This window comes from Dicentrarchus labrax, unplaced genomic scaffold (genome assembly GCF_905237075.1).
Source record: "Dicentrarchus labrax unplaced genomic scaffold, dlabrax2021, whole genome shotgun sequence".
Lineage (NCBI taxonomy): Eukaryota > Metazoa > Chordata > Actinopteri > Moronidae > Dicentrarchus > Dicentrarchus labrax.
In genome coordinates, this window is record NW_026136721.1 from 18867369 (window position 1) to 18887005 (window position 19637).

The 19637-nt window shown below is 38.2% G+C and overlaps 6 protein-coding genes across 6 annotated transcripts in view; 3 read left to right on the forward strand and 3 right to left on the reverse strand.

Annotated features, from left to right (window-relative positions):
* LOC127355170 (histone H1-like) overlaps window positions 1-19637 on the forward strand; it is a 73164-nt gene that overhangs the window by 33634 nt on the left and 19893 nt on the right.
* On the forward strand, window positions 444-2093 carry LOC127355180 (histone H2B 3-like). The gene has a single exon (XM_051385698.1). The coding sequence runs from the start codon at window positions 465-467 to the stop codon at window positions 831-833; it is 369 nt and encodes a 122-aa protein (XP_051241658.1). The 5' UTR covers window positions 444-464; the 3' UTR covers window positions 834-2093.
* LOC127355107 (E3 SUMO-protein ligase ZBED1-like) lies at window positions 1606-3432 on the reverse strand. The gene is made up of 3 exons (XM_051385599.1): window positions 2178-3432; window positions 1914-2007; window positions 1606-1842 (listed from the first exon to the last, which is right to left on the reverse strand). Exons 1-3 carry the CDS (start codon window positions 3158-3160, stop codon window positions 1606-1608), a joined length of 1314 nt encoding a protein of 437 aa, XP_051241559.1. The 5' UTR covers window positions 3161-3432.
* LOC127355184 (histone H4) lies at window positions 9055-9947 on the forward strand. The gene has a single exon (XM_051385703.1). The coding sequence runs from the start codon at window positions 9101-9103 to the stop codon at window positions 9410-9412; it is 312 nt and encodes a 103-aa protein (XP_051241663.1). The 5' UTR covers window positions 9055-9100; the 3' UTR covers window positions 9413-9947.
* Window positions 10755-11246, reverse strand: LOC127355182 (histone H2B 3-like). Its single transcript, XM_051385700.1, has one exon. It carries the CDS (start codon window positions 11210-11212, stop codon window positions 10844-10846), a length of 369 nt encoding a protein of 122 aa, XP_051241660.1. The 5' UTR covers window positions 11213-11246; the 3' UTR covers window positions 10755-10843.
* LOC127355171 (CD209 antigen-like protein C) lies at window positions 12723-17315 on the reverse strand. Its single transcript, XM_051385686.1, has 7 exons — window positions 17119-17315; window positions 16865-16954; window positions 16485-16577; window positions 15813-15875; window positions 15300-15442; window positions 15059-15159; window positions 12723-14914 (listed from the first exon to the last, which is right to left on the reverse strand). Exons 1-7 carry the CDS (start codon window positions 17159-17161, stop codon window positions 14767-14769), a joined length of 681 nt encoding a protein of 226 aa, XP_051241646.1. The 5' UTR covers window positions 17162-17315; the 3' UTR covers window positions 12723-14766.

A 19637-nucleotide genomic window follows, 5' to 3' on the forward strand; every position in this document is an offset into this window, starting at 1 on the left:
TGTAAAACAATACTGGTGGCACAAGTTTCTCTGGTTGTTTAGTCTGGTGCTCCTTCCTATAAATATTTATTCTAACATTGTCCAAAGATTATTAATCTGCAGCATTTATTAGAAATGATCAGGCCACTGACTGTAAACTTATTGTACACATTTACATTTATTTTACATGAAATAAAGTAAAATGATCTAATATTTTAACAGTTTAACAAGTTATGTCTCTAATACTCTGGAAGATTTGTTTATTTTATATACATTCATCACATTTGTGTTTTTATTATCAGTTAACTTTTTATTTTCAATCACCATAATTACTGACTGTGTGGGGCGGAGCTTCGTGACGACAACAACACTGTAGCCAATCGTGTGCGAGCAACAGCGCAGTGACATTAGCATCAGGCTCATGCATATAAACCTCTCCGACAGTCAGAAGTTCACCGCGGTCGATAAACCGAGTCAGAGCAACAATGCCCGATACAGTGAAAGCGCCCAAGAAAGGCTCCAAGAAAGCCGTGTCTAAGGTCACCAAGACCGGCAAGAAGAAGAGAAAGACCAGGAAGGAGAGCTACGCCATCTACGTGTACAAGGTGCTGAAGCAGGTCCACCCTGATACCGGCATTTCCTCCAAGGCTATGGGCATCATGAACTCCTTTGTGAGCGACATCTTTGAGCGCATCGCCGGTGAGTCCTCCCGTCTGGCTCACTACAACAAGCGCTCCACCATCACCTCCAGGGAGATCCAGACCGCCGTCCGCCTGCTGCTGCCCGGTGAGCTGGCCAAGCACGCTGTGTCTGAGGGAACAAAGGCTGTGACCAAGTACACCAGCTCCAAGTAAACCTGCTGTTACAACCAACAACACAAAGGTCCTTTTCAGGGCCACACACTGCTTCTACTGAGAGCTAATGTCCTACATTATACATTTAATACTTTATTGTACAATGCTGACTCAGTTTAACCTTTGTTTACTCGGCGTTAACACATCTGATATCTACATTGCAAACTGAAGTACAAGTGATGGGAATTTCGGCTCCCAAGTGGCTCCTCCAGATTTGTTTTTTTTTTTTTTTTTTGTTTGAATTAATGTATTACCAAATTGTGTAAAATGAATTACTAATGTAAAAGAAAAACATTCAATATATCATATGTATATTATCCATATGGCTTTATTAATAAACTTAACATGGAACATAATTTAAAAATAAAGACCTGTTTTAATTAGACAAAGGTCCAATTATTTGTAAATGTGCAACTATGTACAGTGAAAAAACACAACATCAACCAATCACTCAACAAAATATAATCTAAAATGTGTAAAAGGAAAAAGCAGCATCCAGGTGTCTAAGTCTTCAGCAAAGATTGGCATTCAAAAAAACCAATGGCCTCAGCTTTGAGGGGTTGATCCTGTTTCTCCTTTCTGTAATGATCTGCCCGGTTTTGGACAAGATTCTCTCTGAGGGGACAGATGTTGCTACGATACAGTCTACGTACCATCACACGTGTAAGACGTGGGTAGACTGAACACTTGGTCTCCCACCAGCTCAGTGGGTCTGCAGTTCTCTGGAAAAGGGGCTCCTCGAGATATGATCTCACTTCCAACATTGCATCTGCTATTGGATTCCTTGTACTTTCCCCAGTTGCTCGTTCCTCAAAGAATCTCCAAACAGCAGATGCTTGTGGTTCCTGTTCTGGTTCTGCTGCCTCTTCTCCCTCTTGGCCCCTTGGCAGTGGACTTGACTGGCTGGATCTTGCTGCTGCTGCTGCACTAATTCTCTGAAGAGCTTCATCCACCGCACTATTTTCAGTGAAGGCCAGCTTCTTGAATCTTGGGTCAAGAATGGCGGTTTCTGACAGAACAGTGTTGTATTCCATTCTGTGGAATTTTCTTTCCATGGATGCACAGCGCATCCACTAACACCTTCACTTTCCCCATGGTTATTCTGGTCTGGTGATCAGCTGTCACACTCTGCAGACCCTTGCACAGGATCAACATTTTAGAGGCTGTAACATAGCTGAAAAAGAGTAATAAAAATAAATGAATTATACTTTGTATTATTAAGCAGTATGTATTATATATCCCGTCATGTCTCATCTGCTTTTCATACTAATAATGCAACATCTAATAAACATGATAAATGAAAAGTAATAATATAAATAATAACATAACATTTGTACACTGTACCTGTCTGCACCGATCTCTACAGTGACCTGCTCAAATGGCTCCAGAACAGTGCAGGCCTCCTGCAGTTCCTCCCATTCCTCTTGGCACAGAGGATCAACATGTGCATTGATAACAGCCAGGGTGGAGATTACTGCATCTTTGGAGTCCAGAATCCGTTTTAGCATATGGAAGGTGGAGTTCCACCTTGTAACACACTCCTGTTTCAGCTTCAGCTCAGGCATGCCCATCTGTCCTTGGGTTGATTTGAGCTTCTCTGTGGCTGTTGCACTCCTGTGCAAGAATTCCACTATTGCCTTAACTTTGTCCACAGTGGGCTTCATCACCTTCAGAGCATCTCTTACAATCAAATTAATTGTGTGTGCAAGACATGGGTGATGGGTCCATTTTAGGGTTTTAATTGCTTTTGTTATGTTAGCAGCATTGTCACTAACACAGCACACAACTTTGTTTTCCACATCCCACTCTTTTGCCACTTTGAGCAGCTGCTCTGCTAGGTTCTCAGACGTGTGTCTGTCACTAAACTCAAAACAATCCAGTAGACATGACACCATTTTGTACCTTTCAATAAAGTGGCATGTAACTGACATGTAGGATGTGGTGGTTCGGGATGTCCAGCAGTCAGTTGTTAAACAAACACCTGTGGCTTTTTTGACCCTTTCTAGGAGTAAAGCACGTTCTTTGTCATATAGGCCTGGGAAGATTTTTTGAGAAAGTGTTTTCCTGCTTGGAAGTGCATACATTGGATTGAGAGCACGAGTGTAGCTTCTAAATCCTTTGTCTTCCACGATTGAAAATGGCTGAAAATCTCGTGCAATCATTTTAGCCAGTTCCTCATCAACTGAGTTTTGTTTTGCTGGGGTTATAGCCTTTTGCAAAAACTGGCTCATAGAGCTCTGGGATGTAGGTCTAGGTGGTTGTGGTGGAATACTGGCTGATGCTGTAGATGTTGTAGGAGCAGAAACAGTTGCAGTAGACACATTCATTTATAGCAGGTTCCCTTACTTGTCTCTTCTCCTCTAATTGCACTGTTGGATGAACGGTTCTCATATGCCTGTGCAGGTTGTTTGTGGACCCTGCTCGATATGAAATTTTCACTTTGCAAAGTGTACACTCTGCCTTTGATGAGTCTAACATGTTAAAATGTGTCCAAACTTTACTCCGTTTCCTGTCACTCATCTTCGTTTGTAGTCTCGGAAAAAATCGCAAAATCCTCTCTCTCCTCTGGCTCTCTCTCGTCTCCCTCCCTCCTGTTCGTGTGCTCACTGTGCTGCTTGTGTGTCTGTAACCCCTCCCCTCCCCCCTCTTGCTCAGTGTAGACACACAGACTCTACCACACATCTTGACCAATCACGTGCGGCTTTAAAAGGCAATTAAAAAAAAAAATTAAAAATCGCTCTAGATTGCGAGCTGGCTCCCGTCGATCGTTCACTTCAAAGAGCCGGCTCTTAGAGCCGACTCGTTCGCGACCGACCCATCACTATGAAGTACACCTTCCTCTTATTACGGAGGCTGGTTCCTGTTCTCAGCTTTCATTGAAATATATATATATATATATTTTTTGTATCCTCCTTTACACTCAATTATTTAATTCCAGAATATCTGTTCTTGAAGTGAATTGCTGCCATCATGTGGTTACTGGTTTTAACCTCTTGGTGATAAATGGATGCCTCTATACATTTTTATTATACTTCCTGTTTACATACCAATCAGAGCATCATCTCTTCCTCTGATCTCTCAGGTGTTAACAAGGGTGATTCACTTCCTTCTGGTGGACCAAGAGTGAAGCTGTCAATAACTTTATTTATAATCAAACTGCATCTGGATTTTAGTTCATCTTTTAAATAGCTGTTGAGATTAAAACAGTCCTTTTTAAACAGTCCTGAGCTGTACAACGATGCATCAGGAGACTTGTCTCATCTTCACTTCAATAAATTATATTCAGTTCATATTGATCATCAATACTGTAAAAGAAACTAATTTAAATAACTTTTATACATCTATCAACAGGAAACTGATTTATGACCTTAAATCAGGATAAAAACAAAAACCTACAAAACCTTATTAAGTTACATCCATAAGAAACCATGAAAAGAGACATTATTCAACAACTGAGCTCTAAATAATGCAAATAAATAAACATTTAACTTATTGATGAGTTAAAAGGAGGAAAGGCCACCCAACAACTCAGTGTTGATTGAAGCTCCAGATGGTTTGATCAGTTATATATTGATTACGTCTTAAACCTGCTCATGTGTTCCTCGCTCTCTCTCGCACTGGAAAAACATGAATTGGTTTTCAACAATAAAATACAAAAACACTTTTAAAATAATTTCCACTAAACACTTTTTGAAGGTTTTATTTAGATATTTCTTTATATTCCTCCTTTGTATCCTCAGTCAGTCAGCTGAGTCCAGGAACCGACAGTAGCATACTTTAAAAACTGTACAATTAACACAAATAGTGAACTAAGGGACAGAAGGACGTTTATTTAAAACCAGTAATATATAATATAATATACACAGTAGGCAGGCATATATATATATATATATATTAAAGTTTACTGAGACCCTTTGCAATCAAGAAGGCCTAATGTCTGTGAATCTTCAGTGACCTCTACTTGGGGTCCCGACCCTCATATTGGGAACCACTGACCTAGTGAGATTTTCACTCATCTCACAAATTCACTCATTAATACGATGAGATTATGTATCAACATTTACACACACAGCTGTAATGTTTCCCTGAGTATTCAGATATCACACCCTTGGTAAGAGACTGAGTTACTACGTAACAGGAGCTCAGTTGTTTTGCTCCAATAAAACCTTTGTAGTATCAATACTTGGATCAGTGAGCTGCTCAATGAGTAATTTAAGTTGATGTGTGTAAATGTTACAGAATGTGTGTCAGATGAAAGGTTTAAAAAGTTTGTTGTTTGTTTTTAGTTTTCAGAGTGCTGCTCAAATGTTGAACGTTATAAACACCTTTAAACCTTATTTCTCTTTAACAATCAATTGGTGTTTATTCTTCCATTAGTTGAAAGTGATGTGATGTGTGTGATGTTAATGTCACTTAACTGTAACTGTGAGACACAGAGCACCTTATTTAACTTCAGTTGATTTTTTTCTTTTATTTAAAATATAAAATTTAAAACAATAAACCTCTTGAATCTTGATTCTTTAAGGATGTCTGTGCATATTGTGGTTACTAGCACGTTATTTGCATAAAGTGAATTAAATTAACAGCGTGTTTCATGATTATTTACAGGACCTCAGTTGAGTAGGTGGTCTTTCTACACTGAACAAAATTATAAACGCAACACGTTTGTTTTTGCCCCCATTCATCATGAGCTGAATTCAAAGATCTAAGACTTTCTCTATGTACACAAAAGGCCTATTTCTCTCAAATATTGTTCACAAATCTGTCAAAATCTGTGTTAGTGAGCACTTCTCCTTTGCCGAGATAATCCATCCACCTCACAGGTGTGGCATATCAAGATGCTGATCAGACAGCATGGGTAATGCACAGGTGTGCCTTAGGCTGGCCACAATAGGCCACTGTTAAATTCTTATATGTAATAAACCTCCATATTTAAAATTGATTTATAATATGGACCAATCTTTGTTTTTCCTTTTTGTTTTCCTCCACATTAAAAATTCCCCTAACCAAACAGCATTCCTGCTAAAAGCTAAAAATACATTCTTAACAGAAGAGATTTTTAGTTTATCCCCAAGCTCTATTGCCCCTAACCCTCCATATTCTTTACTTTTAAATAACAAATCTCTTATTGTGACCTCTCGAGTTGTTCCCCAGACAAGGTTCATTGTTTGTTAAGATAGATTATTGTTTCGTGTTAGGAGGAAATATTAGCTAGGAAAAGGAGTTTGGATAGGATAAAGGTTTTGACAATGTTTATTCTTGATTTATAATTTTTATTTTTATTTTCCCATTTCTTTACTTCTTCTTTGATTTCACACAGTTTATTTTCGTAGTTTCTGTTACTACTGTCTTTGTTGCAGATTTTCAGACCTTGTATTTGGATTTCCTGTTTGATGTCAATATTAATGTTTTGTCTGTCTCTCTCCTCTCCAATCCAAACTCCTTCACTTTTGTCGTGATTTAATTTAGCACCAGATGCGTTTTCGTATGAGATTAAATGATTAGTTAAAACATCCATTTCAGTCTGATTCTTTATAATTACAGTGATATCATCGGCATAAGCCACAGCAGTGACTTTATGATCCTGACCGATATATGTTCCAGATAAAAGACTGTCATTATTGATGTGTTTGATTAGGGGACTGATTGCTAAAACATAAAGAGCTGCGCTCGAAGGACAGCCCTGTTTCACTCGTCTCTCCACATTAAATTTACATTTACACATGTGAATAAAAACAGTTGGAAAGCCATATGCTTCCATCACCGCCCAGAGATAATCTCTGGAGATGTAATCAAAAGCTTTTTTCTGATCCAGACCAATAATATTAAAAACCTTTTGTATCTTCGGGTTTGTGCAGAACTTCTCTTAAAATACTCAGGTTGTCCCACATCACACGGCCTTTAATGGCACATGTTTGTTCTTTATCTATAATTTCATCTAGTATATCATTAAGTCTATTCATTATTATTTTAGCAAATATTTTATAGTGTGTATTCATTAAGGTAAGATGTCTGTAGTTATCAATATTTGTTTCATCACCTTTTTTATACAATAAATTAAGAACACCCTGATAAAAACAACCCCCCATACATCCTCTGTGCAGACTTTCATTAAACATTGAAGTAAGCAGGTTTAAGACTTCCTCAATGTACAGCTGATAAAACTCAGTGGGCAGACCATCAGGACCTGGACTTTTCCCAACGTTAAGCTGTTTGATGGCCTGCAGCACTTCGTCCCTTTTTATTTCACCAATGAGTGAATTAAAGGTTGATGGGCTGTATGAAGGAATCTTCTTTAAAAAGCTATTTTCTGATAAAATGTAGCACAAATCTCTTATTGTTTCTCTTTTCCTATTTTCACTGAATACAATGTCACCATCTTTGTTCTTTATGGATTTAATGAACTTGCTTTTGATTTTATTTTTTATATATATTATATAATAATTCATTATTAATGCTGTCTATTTGTGTTTTTAAGTTTGTAATAGTTTCTTCATCTATAATAGATATTTGTTTCATCTGCTTCAAACTATTATATTTAGTTAAGTATTAGTTAAGTTTTCTGAACAATTGACATTTCTTAGTTCTTTCTGGAGCAGTGTAAACATTAATAATACGATATTTTTCACCCTGATAAAAACAATCTGACATCAGCAGTCTACCTACAATAATGAATTATTTCAACATCATGAGTTTTAAAGAAAATACCAACACCGTCAGCAACACTTTTACCTTTATGCCACAGATTTATTACTTCACCGACATCCTCCTTTGTTTTCAGTCTCAGCTCTTGAGTGCACGGAACATCAGAGTCAGTATTCAATAAATAATTCATTTTCTGATGTCTGAAAGCACTCGACTGAATACCGCGAGCGTTCCAGGTGGCAATTTTTAGGAAGCTCATAATAAACAGGAGGATGTTGGTTTTATGGAGATGGTTTATCATCTAGGCGTTTTCCTTGTTTACTAGAGGAGAACTTACCTCTTCTCTTCTTACTGACTAGATTAAAAGGAGGTTAATTTGAGTATGGTAGGATCAGGGAACTCTGGTGTTGGGGAGAAAGATCCTGAGCTACCTTCAGATGGATCAGAGACTGCTTCAGAGAGCGGAGGGAGAGGGAGAGGGAGAGGGAGAGGGGAGCTACTGACCCGCTGACCTGAAGGGGAAGGGGAGAGATCAGGCAGAGGTGTGGATATCAGTAGCTCCGCTGAGGGGGGCAACTTGGATGGACCAGGCTGATGTTGTAGTTTGCCAGCCGCCGAAGGAGGACCCGGTTATATATACTGTCAATGGGTATGACACATCTTGGAAGCTGCTGAACACTTTAAATATATAAATCAGCACCAAAAAATAAATAAATCAAATTTGAAAAAACTCTCTACATGAACTTTATGAGCTAAATGCACTTTAGAAATGTTTTGCACTTTACAAAGATTTAATTGAAGCAATTTCCTTGTCTATCTAATCTATTATATGTAAACTATAATAAAGTTGATTAAAAAGCGAAACTGCTGAACAAGTGACCCAGAGGAAGTGCAGGGAGAACAGACCTGGATCAAGAATCGACCCCTGAGGGACACCACACAGGAGGGGAGCAGAGGAGGACACATGATTATTAATGGAGACATTAAAGTATCTGTTCGTCAAATAGGAATGAAACCAGTTTAAAGCTGTACCGGAAATGCCAACCCAGTTCTGTAATCTATAAAGTAAAACGGCTGGATTGATGGGAGAGCTGAGACACTGCTGCACTGCAGAAGGAGTTCGCCTGTTTACAGCACAGCGCCACTTACAGGAAGAGGAAGAGGGAACAGTCAGTATTTAATGTCTCCAAATTAGAGCTGCAAGGATTAATGATTAATAATTTTGACTAACTTTGAAAGAAAATATGCCCAAATATTCTCTGATTTCAGCTTCTTAAATGCAGATTTTTTTCTGCTTCTGCTCCTCTGTGACAGACAATTTAATCTCTTTCATTAAACTTTAAAATACAGAATAATAATGAGGTAACTAATCAGATTTGATTGAATAAATCATTAACAATAAAGTATAGCGACTAATAAAAAAGAGTAACAGGAGACCTGTTGTCTGTGGTTCCTGTAGTTGTTCAGTAGGTGGCGCTAAAGCACCAAAGAGTTCATCATCAACCTCATTAAAAGCCAGAGAAGAAGACAGTGGCTGTATTCACTCACGTCCTCAGTCAGGAGTTAAGTAGTGGGACAGCGGAGAGAGAGAAATATTCATATCAAACACTTGATACGTTAAAATGAGCGGAAGAGGAAAGGGAGGTAAAGGACTCGGTAAAGGAGGCGCTAAGCGGCACCGTAAAGTCCTACGTGATAACATCCAGGGAATCACCAAGCCCGCTATCCGCCGTCTGGCTCGCCGCGGTGGAGTGAAGCGTATCTCCGGTCTGATCTACGAGGAGACCCGCGGTGTGTTGAAGGTCTTCCTGGAGAATGTGATCCGTGATGCCGTCACCTACACCGAGCACGCCAAGAGAAAGACCGTGACCGCCATGGATGTGGTTTATGCTCTGAAGAGGCAGGGACGCACTCTGTACGGCTTCGGAGGTTAAACCTGTTATTGATCCACTGAACCAAAGGTCCTTTTAAGGGCCGCACACACTCTCTCAAAGAGACACAGTCCTGGTTGGGTTCACCAATAATGTTTAATATCATACACCAGAATAATGATTTGAGGACTGAATTAAAGGTGTCTAGAGTTTTAATGTGAAGAATATGGCTCGATGATATTAAAAGGCTCCTAATTAAAATTATCCACACAATCAACCCTGGAGACCTGAACAAAGACAGCACAACATCAACAGTATAAATAAACACAAAGGAAACCAACACATGTAAATTAAAGGAGCATTGTCTGAGATCTCCTGGAGGATAATGAGTATCTTTACACTTTGTGTTAACATGTCTGATTAGAGAACTGTAAATGACCACAAAGACTCTGACCTAAACAACCTTCTGATGGACACAGAAAGATCTACTACTGAGGTCCTGTAAATACATGTGAAACAGACTGTTTAATTCACTTTATGCAAATAACGTGCTAGTAACCACAATATGCACAGACACCCTTAAAGAATCAAGGTTTATTTTAAATTTTAAATAAAAGAAAAAAAGCAACCTGAGTTAAATAAGGTGCTCTGTGTCACAGTGGGGGAGTGATGAGTGTGGGGGAGGACGGCGGGGGCTGTATTGTTAAAGATCTGATGGCCTGAGGGGAGAAACTTGCTTTCACACTCCTGTAGGTCCTCCCTCACAGCAGGAGTGTGAAGAGACTGTGCTGTGGGTTCTCCTGATGACCCTGGTCATGTTAATAGATCTAATTGTTTGAGAGATTATTAATTAACATTCAGTTATTTGTCTGTTAGTTACCAGACGGTGGTACAACCTCCTCTACTGAGTGACCCAGCAGGAGAGAAGCACGCAGGATGCAGTAATCCCTCCCGTCGCCCCTTTAGACCCTTCTGTAATTATTTTAAGGCAGTTCAAGTGTCTGCTAGCTATTGGCAACATTATATGGACTTTCTTTCATATCACTCATAATAGAGCAGAGAGGAAACATCCGAGAGACTCGACCAACCTCGGTATTTTCCATCCACATATTTTCTTAGAGGCGCACTGTGAGAGTCTGACATCAGTTCACCAACATTTCTGATGAATCTGAATTCAGTCACTCTTAAAATGAGTTGATGCAGCGTTTATCAGACGTTTACAGTTATAATGGTAACAGACTGGAGGCCTCAACTAATGAAAGAATAAACAAACCTGAGAACAGGAACCAGCCTCCGTAATAAGGTGTACTTCAGTTTGCAATGTAGAAGTCAGATGTGTTAACACTGAGTAAACAAAGGTTAAGCTCAGTCAGTATTGTGCAATTAAGTATATTAAATGAATCACATTAATGTATAATGTAGGACATTAGCTCTCAGTAGAAGCAGTGTGTGGCCCTGAAAAGGACCTTTGTGTTGTTGGTTGTAACAGCAGGTTTACTTGGAGCTGGTGTACTTGGTCACAGCCTTTGTTCCCTCAGACACAGCGTGCTTGGCCAGCTCACCGGGCAGCAGCAGGCGGACGGCGGTCTGGATCTCCCTGGAGGTGATGGTGGAGCGCTTGTTGTAGTGAGCCAGACGGGAGGACTCACCGGCGATGCGCTCAAAGATGTCGCTCACAAAGGAGTTCATGATGCCCATAGCCTTGGAGGAAATGCCGGTATCAGGGTGGACCTGCTTCAGCACCTTGTACACGTAGATGGCGTAGCTCTCCTTCCTGGTCTTTCTCTTCTTCTTGCCGGTCTTGGTGACCTTAGACACGGCTTTCTTTGAGCCTTTCTTGGGCGCTTTCACTGTATCGGGCATTGTTGCTCTGACTCGGTTTATCGACCGCGGTGACTTTCTGACTGTCGGAGACCCAAGAGCTGAGCCCAGAAAAGAGTCCCCTATGTCAGTTGGTACTGAGGCTTACTGCCCCCTCTCAGACACACTCTGACCAGCCTCACAACAACACTGCTCTACAAACAGTAATCAGAGTAATTCAAATTATAGCACAATGTAAAGAAAGCTATCTGGACCATTAGGAAGAAACAACTAAAAGCCAAAGTAGATTGGAATGTTATCTTGCCCTTAAAAGAGATTATGAATGAGCAGAATATCTCTCTACTGTCAGAGATAGAAAGCAGAGACAGATCCTAACCAAGTACAGGCTCAGTGACCGCAAACTGGCAATCCAAACAGGAAGACACAAAAAATCATGGCAACCAAAAGAAAACAGAAAATGTGGTCACTGTTCGACAGGTGAGGTTGAGACAGAGATGCACTTTCTCCTACAATGTACAGAATTAAATAATACTAGAAACATTTATTTGAACAAGTTCAGCTCTTTGGTACCAGATTTCAAAGAGCTGAACGACCTCTCCAAATTAAAAATACTCCTCGAAGAAGGAGAGCGGGCACACCTTGCTGCCCAGTATATATTAACATGCCACAACTTGAGGGACAGTGAGTGATCGAGGCACACACATGCACAGACACACACAGACACACACACACACTGTATATAACTAATATAATGTTCATATAATAATAATGTATATATCTTTGATTTATTGTATTGTATTCGAATACTTTGCTTTGGCAATATTGTTTTTTAAAAAAACTTTCATGCCAATAAAGCCCATTTTGAATTTGAGAGAGAGAGAGAGAGAGAGAGAGAGAGAGAGAGAGAGAGAGAGAGAGAGAGAGAGAGAGAGAGAGAGAGAAAACAGATACAGAGAGATTTTTTTTGGCATCAGGTCATTCTTTTGGGTATGATGTCTCCCCAGTGTTGCCGTAGAGCCCTTGCTATAACAAAGTATACAATGTTGTTGCTGTAACTTGATGTGATGCTACTGTTGCTACTGTTGCTACTGTTGCTGCTGTGTGGCGTATTGATGAGTGTAATGCATTTGTTAGCCCACCCACCCAAAATCACCACCAGCCGTCACTGTGTAAGCCCATAGAAACAGTAGGCGATGACCTGGGTGGGAAAAGGCAAACTTGACATAAAACAACAGCTCACGAGTCAAAACACATCAGCAGCAGATCACATTATGCTACTTAAAAGACCGGCGTTAGAGAAAGAGTATGAAACAGCCGAGGCCACAGACAACATGACAAAGTCAGCACAGTTTCAAAATCAGCCCATATATTCAAACTCACCAAGGACATTATCGAAGAAGTGGAATCAGGTCGTTTAAAAAATTGTTATCCAACTCCTCTTCTGTCTGAGGACATTTGAAAATAAATAATTTCCAAACATAACAAACTAATTACACTTTAACAATTACAAAGCTAACAAACACATTGAATCTTTTAAATGACCATATTGCAGTTTAATGGAAGATAAATGTTTTTATTTGTTTTACTTTTATTGTTAAAACAACAATGTAAGAATTCACCACCTTCACCAGAGTAACTCTTCAAAGCAACTCTCCTGGCTGAAGCATCAGGGATGTTTCCAAATTCAATAGTGATCTCTGATTCCTCTTTATAGACAAACATATTTTATCTGCGGAGCGTGATCAAAGTTTTAAAGGTGGTTTCTTCTCAGACTGGTGACAATCTATGAACTGCTTCTTCTTTTGTTGCTTACACAGCCAGCTTCTCTTGTTCTTCCTTATTTTAAAGTGAGCGATTTTCCTTCCTTGATTCAAACAATTTTTCATAAAGGCCTTTACACACTTTACAAATTTTTTCAAACATCATCTCACAGGAAGTGTGCTGGGTTATGCTGATAAAACATATGCATACTTTATTGACTGCTGGAGGCTAATGTGTAAAAGAGGAGGAAGACGAACCAGGCTCAAAAAGTGAGGTTCAATCTGCTCTGCATCTTTAAATACAGGAGACTGTGCTAGTAGAGATGGAGAATTTATCTGTGCACACATGCAGATACATACAGACACACAAGAGCTGTGGACCCACTGCTGTGGTTCAGAGAAAAAGATAAGATTCTCTTGAGCTCTAATCTTTAAACAACCCACCACGAGCGTGACTGCAAAAAACGCCACAAAACATCAGACTCACATGCAAGCCAGTCTGTATGAGTTTAATTTCAAAATAACTTATTCACAGTTTAAGTTATATCTGTATGCACTACCCAGTGGCAACAACGACCTCTCTCATGTGGAGAAAACTCTGCTGGATGAATGTGATGTGTTTTTATTACACCAGCTCAAATGAAAACATTTTATAGTGGACTCTATACTGGAGACAGTGCTGTTCTGTGAATGCCAATCATTACCGTATGTGCTGGGACTGTAATGTAATCTATTACATTCAGCCGGATTAAAGAGAGTGTACTACTTGATTTTAAGATCTGGTTTAGGTTCTGTGTACTACACGTAGGCTTGTCACCTTAAAATGTGACTTTATTAAGACATACATATTTGTTTAAAATAATCTTGGCTGCAAGTACAGAACTGTAAGTACAGTTGACATTAAAAGCATTTCCTTCAGAAGTGAGAATATGTGGTCACTATTGACACAGTTGAGGTACCAAAATACACTTATGCTTCCTATACCATGTAAAGTTTGATTACATCTTAAGAGTAAAACTGGAATTTCTGAATGTGATTGACAAAAAAATTATGAAACTATTTAATTTAATAAAAGAAGTATGTTTATCATATTCACAACAATGTCTCTTAAATCTTCAATCTAAATGCAGTTCAAACTTTGATGATCATTTTTTGCATTGTCTGTGAATATTTCCTTCCCTGCCTCTGCTCGTTACTGTATGTGGTCGGGGTTTGAAACTAAGCTATAGATACCAACTCGACAAAGAAGTGAGTTCACACAGAAGTTGACGCTTTAGACGGTAAGAACATGGTGTAACACGCACACACATTTGCAGGCAGATTTGGAAGCACAAATAGTTTGATTTAAATTGCCATTATAGTACTGTAATATAGTAAAATCAATAAAGTCGAGAGATGCACCATTTCTCAGTTTGAAATTCACCAAAAAATAAATATTCTCATTATTTTCATGAGAACATTGCTGTATAAGTATGGTATATTAAATCTGTCCTTTAAAGGTTGTTTAACATTTAGAAACATCTAATGTCAAAAATGGCATGTAATATTCATAGGTATGTTTTCATTAGTTTCACCTGAATATAGCCGCTGGTCGCCTTCTATAGAGTCCGCCATGTTGAACCACCATGTTTCTACGATGGACCAGAACGGACAAACCAAACACTGGCTCTAGATAGCAGCGTTCGCTTTTTTTACACTTGGAAGTGGAGGGGGAAGCGAGGCAGTTGCAACCTGAGCAGGTATTCATTATTTTTTCATTGTAATGACTTTGTGTGGATGCAGCGCCAAAGCAAAAAGAAAAAGATGTACAGACATCTGGTGAGTTTGGATGCTGAGTTACAGAGACACTTTCTTTTCACAGATCCAGAAGTTTGGAAGATCACATGGTTTATCATTCCAGCTGTTTTTCTTTTCATGTTGTTTTACTTCTACACAGTCTTCTTCTTTAAGGTCATAGTTGTAAGGCTCACCATCCATCCAGTAGCTGAAACCCCAAACCAAACAATATGTTATTTGTAAAGCTGAAACATTCAGGATTTAGTTTTTCCAAAAAGGTAGTTAGATATTAAAATTACAATAATTGTAAAGCTTCTTTCTTTTAGCACAAGAGATTGTAAAATGTGTGAACCTTGTGGTCAGTGGAGTCCCATCAACCCATTTCCACGTCCCCTCTGTCTCACTGTCAGTCAGTCCAATCCACATGTTATCCTTCAATTGTCTTGTGAAATTCTTTTAACAGAGAGAAACAATTAAACAAATGTGAATTCAGCTTCTACCTCAGTCAACTTTCATTCATTAATCTTTTGTTGACTGAATACAAGAATGTTTCTGTCTTACACATAGATTAATAGATGCATTACAACACACACCTGCTCTTCTTCGCTGTTGATAATCATCAGGTCAGCACCTTTTTTCAGACAGTCATCTCTACTGGCATTCCAGGTTTTCTTGATTGAAGAAATGTAATAGACACTATCATTGAAATCCACCCATTCTTGTTGGTAATAGTGAACTGTTGAAAAGAGAAATAATTGAATGGTAAATAGACGACAACCACTCAAAGCACTTTTACACTACACGCCACATTCGCCCTTTCACACACATTCACACAGTGATGGAAAAGCCCATCGAACAGAAACAGACTCGTTCATTCACACACCGATGACGCAGCATTGGGAGCAATTTGGGGTTTTAAGTATCTTGCGCAAGGATACTTCGACATGCAGCGGATGTCGACAAACAATTTGCCTCTCGCTGTATCTAATTTGAGGTTCAGTGTTTTGCCCAAGGGCACTTTGACAGGATCAGATTTTTACAAATATTGCAGTCATACCTTTTGGTTCCCTGATTACTGGTATTAATAGATTTATCCTCATACTTACCACAAACATTCAGTTCCCTCTTCAGCTCGTCTCTCTCTCCAGTCAGGGAATTCAGCTGTAAAGCTGTAATTTTGAGTAGAGATGTTAAAATAATTTGCAGAATTAATTTTATTACAGTAATTCATTAACACAGATATAGTTTATTATTTTTCAGTACAAACCCCCCTCCAGCAACAAACCAGAGATCTGTGGCTTTTTATATACTGGAATATGAGAAAGTTTACAGGTTTAAAATTGTAACACGGAGTTAATTTACTGGAATGTCATATTCTCTTTTACAGTATAATAGTAGTGTCACCACTAGTGATTCCTCAATTACACTGCACTGATTACCTGTACAGGTGTGAATGTGAGAGTGAATGTTTGTCTCTATGTGACTGTGTGCCGGTGATGAACTGGCGATCTTTCCACAGTGCACTTCACCTTTTGCCCAATGTCAGCTGGGATCTGCTCCAGCCCCATGTGGGATAAGTGGGTATAGAAAATGGATGAATGGATGTTTTAATTAATTGATAACAGGTGATGTAGTTTGTTTAATATTGTTATGCATATGCAAATCCCTCATACAGAATGAAGTGTCAGCTTTCATTTGATATGTAGCGTTTGTCTAGTATTGCACTTATTCGACTTTGGATACAAGTGTTATTGGTGTAGTTTCATCCTCATACTAACCAAAGTCAGTCAGATTCTTCTTCAACTCATCCCTTTCTTCAGTCAGGTTTTTGCATCCTGCCTCAATACCTGTTGTCTTACTTTCAGAATTATCTACAGTCATCAGCATAGTGTTACTATTATTATTATGTTACTGTTATACTATCATGATTTGTGAGTATTATTCATAACTATGTGCTGATTTGTAAATAAACTATGAGCTTAATAATTATTGATGGAAAAAACACTAACAACTGAAATTATTTTTTTCTCCATTTGCTTGTGTTTTGCCTATTTGGATGTGTTTACTTTATTTGCAGTGTGTTGAGCTGTTGGGGTTATCATTTAAAATAACAATAATCAGATAGAAATCAAAGGAAAAACAATTAAAAACAACTCACAGAGAGCGAGACGCAGGGAAATATTGAGAGCAGCTTGTAGGACACACAGGAGTCCAAAACTCACAACAACCAGTCGGTAGAGTTTTTTTTCTGTGTGCAGAAATCAAACACACACGTGAAGAATTGTTATTATTCTGGATGAACTTCACATGTAGTTGTTTAATTATAGAACTTTATGAATCTGATAATTACAAAAATGAAACTCTTGCTGTGCACCCAAACAGAAAAAGATACACAACCTTAAAGTTACTTACCCCTGGATGAAGCATCAGGTTGGTTCTCATCGTCCAAAGTCATCTCAGACTCCTCTTTAAAGACAAACTCAAAATATTTTTACCACTGAAGTTTGACTAAAGTGTGTAAGTGTGAGAACTGCACTGATGGCTTGTATAAACTGCTTCTTCTTTTCTGTTTCTGATATTAATCTGCTTACCACAGCAACTCACTTCCCTTTCTTGCCTTTCAGTAATCAGATCATTATCACTAATTTATATTTTAGTTGAGCACGTAGCTGGAGACAAATTACATGTTTTACTCTCAAGAGTTGGGGCGAGTCTGAAATGATTGACACATTGTGTCAGTATGAACAAACAAAACTACAGAAATATCGAACTAAAATAAGAATTTGAGAGGGAATAAAACTCAAAGAAAAGTAATCTCAAAAGTAAAACCTCCAAATGAATGGTGTAATTGTTTAATCTATTGTTTTTTCCTCTTTGATAATGTGTCCTTTTGTATACAGTTCCCTCTGCTTCTTTCTCACCGATCATACTTTTGCCCTCACTGTTGGCTTTGTGCCATTTGTTCACGCACAAATAGAACTTCCTTAAATTTTCTTTGCAGTCTTGTATTTAATGAGGAAATTAGAAAAAGGTCAGTTGTTTGTCTGATATGCCCTATACTCATAAAGAACAATGTGGTTTGTATTATATCAGGAAAGTCAAGTTTTACAGCCATTATAATAAAAATGGTTAATGGTTTGAGACCACCAACATTTTGAAATGTAAAAATCATCATTAATTACCTCTCTTTCTTCATATGCATGAAGAATATTCTGTGTTTACGCATTGTCTCTGATGGAGGAATTAAATGCACATGGTATAATAAAGCTTGTTATTATTTCTCACAGAACTCATTCACATGACTTGGATAATTGTTGTTGCTCTGACTTCTACTGGTTAAATGTTTCCACACTATTGTAATACACTGCTGACAGCCCTTAATCTCATGTAGTCTGACTAATCCATTTTATTGAAGCAGATTTGATGAAAGTCTAAGTTTTTAATTTGTCATATGCACAATAATTAATAATTACAATGCTTTATTCTTAGGCTCCCTCCAACAATGCTCGTACAAAACGTATGAAAATAAAATCACACCAGTAAACAAATGATAATCCAAGATATATAAAACAGCACAACAGTTAAAATACATGAATAAATACAACACAATATGTAAAATACAATAGAAGAAAATTAATTATAATAGAGTTGTGTATGGTGATAAACCCTGGCTGGATATTGAATAAGACTCAAAGTCCATTGTTATTGTTAGAAACTAAACAAACCACCAACAACATAAAAATGGCTTTAAGAGTATTTAAGGTGATTCAGAGAATATATTTGCCTCTACAACAGGAGCTACATGACTCTATATGACAAGGGAAGAGATCTGACCACAAACAAACAGTTTGTCACTGCAGTAAGATGAAAATATCAAGTAAAGGTCAGTGGTGTGACTGTCATCATTATTTTAACTTGAGATGGTGTGAAGATGTTCTTTTTGGAAACAAGACAAAACGAACAATGACTCAGAGACTAAATGTACACAGCTTGAATATTTCATTACCAATAATAAGTTGTATGATATCTACAAACAGTAAAAGCAATAAACTGCATTATTGCAATATGATATAAAAATGTTGCAAAATGTTTCAACATCTTAGGTTATAACAGTAAATGGTGAAAAAATATATGATGTACTTAAAAGTTGAACTGGGGGTTTCTGACAACTCTTCATCACCTGTCTGAAATACAAGACCACAGCTGCCGTTGTTTTTGAACCACAAACCTCAGTGCAAGGTCCAACTTGTTTCTGAAGCTTTTAACCACCTCTTGCACATCTTGCCTTCGTCAGCAGATGAGGATTTAGTTGTTATCATCCTATTTAGGTATGAGATTGTGGTCACATGATAACAGTTTGTTTGGGTGGGAAATCAGATCAACCCTGTTTCCTCCGTCTGCTGACTGGTTGGCTGTCTGAGAATAAAACATAACTGGATGAATTTCAGTTTCTCTTTATTTATTATATTTTAATGGTGTGAATGCAGGGTCTAATTCACTGTTCAACATAGAAAATCAGTTTTTAACTGTAAATGCTATTTCAACTCTTTTCATTGCTTCTTGCCCCTCGTTTGAATCTCTTGTAACTCCACTGCCCTCATGCAGTTCAGCTCCTAGCTATTATGAAGCAATATGTAGAGGTGGGACCAAGTCATTGGTTTGCAAGTCACAAGCAAGTCCAAAGTCCTAAACAAGTCATAATGTGCTCTAAACCAAATCTAAAGCCATCTTAACAACAGAGGGAATGAAACTAGATTATTTTTAACGTAAAGTTTGTTCTTCTTTCCTGCAACTTGATTGGTTCAAACAAAGTGGATTTGGGGAATAAGTGTCGACTTGCTGGGAATGGACATTGTTAACGTTAATTGTTTTAGGAAATGAATTGATTCATGGCACACGTTTCAAATAACAATATTGTAGTTTTCTGCACA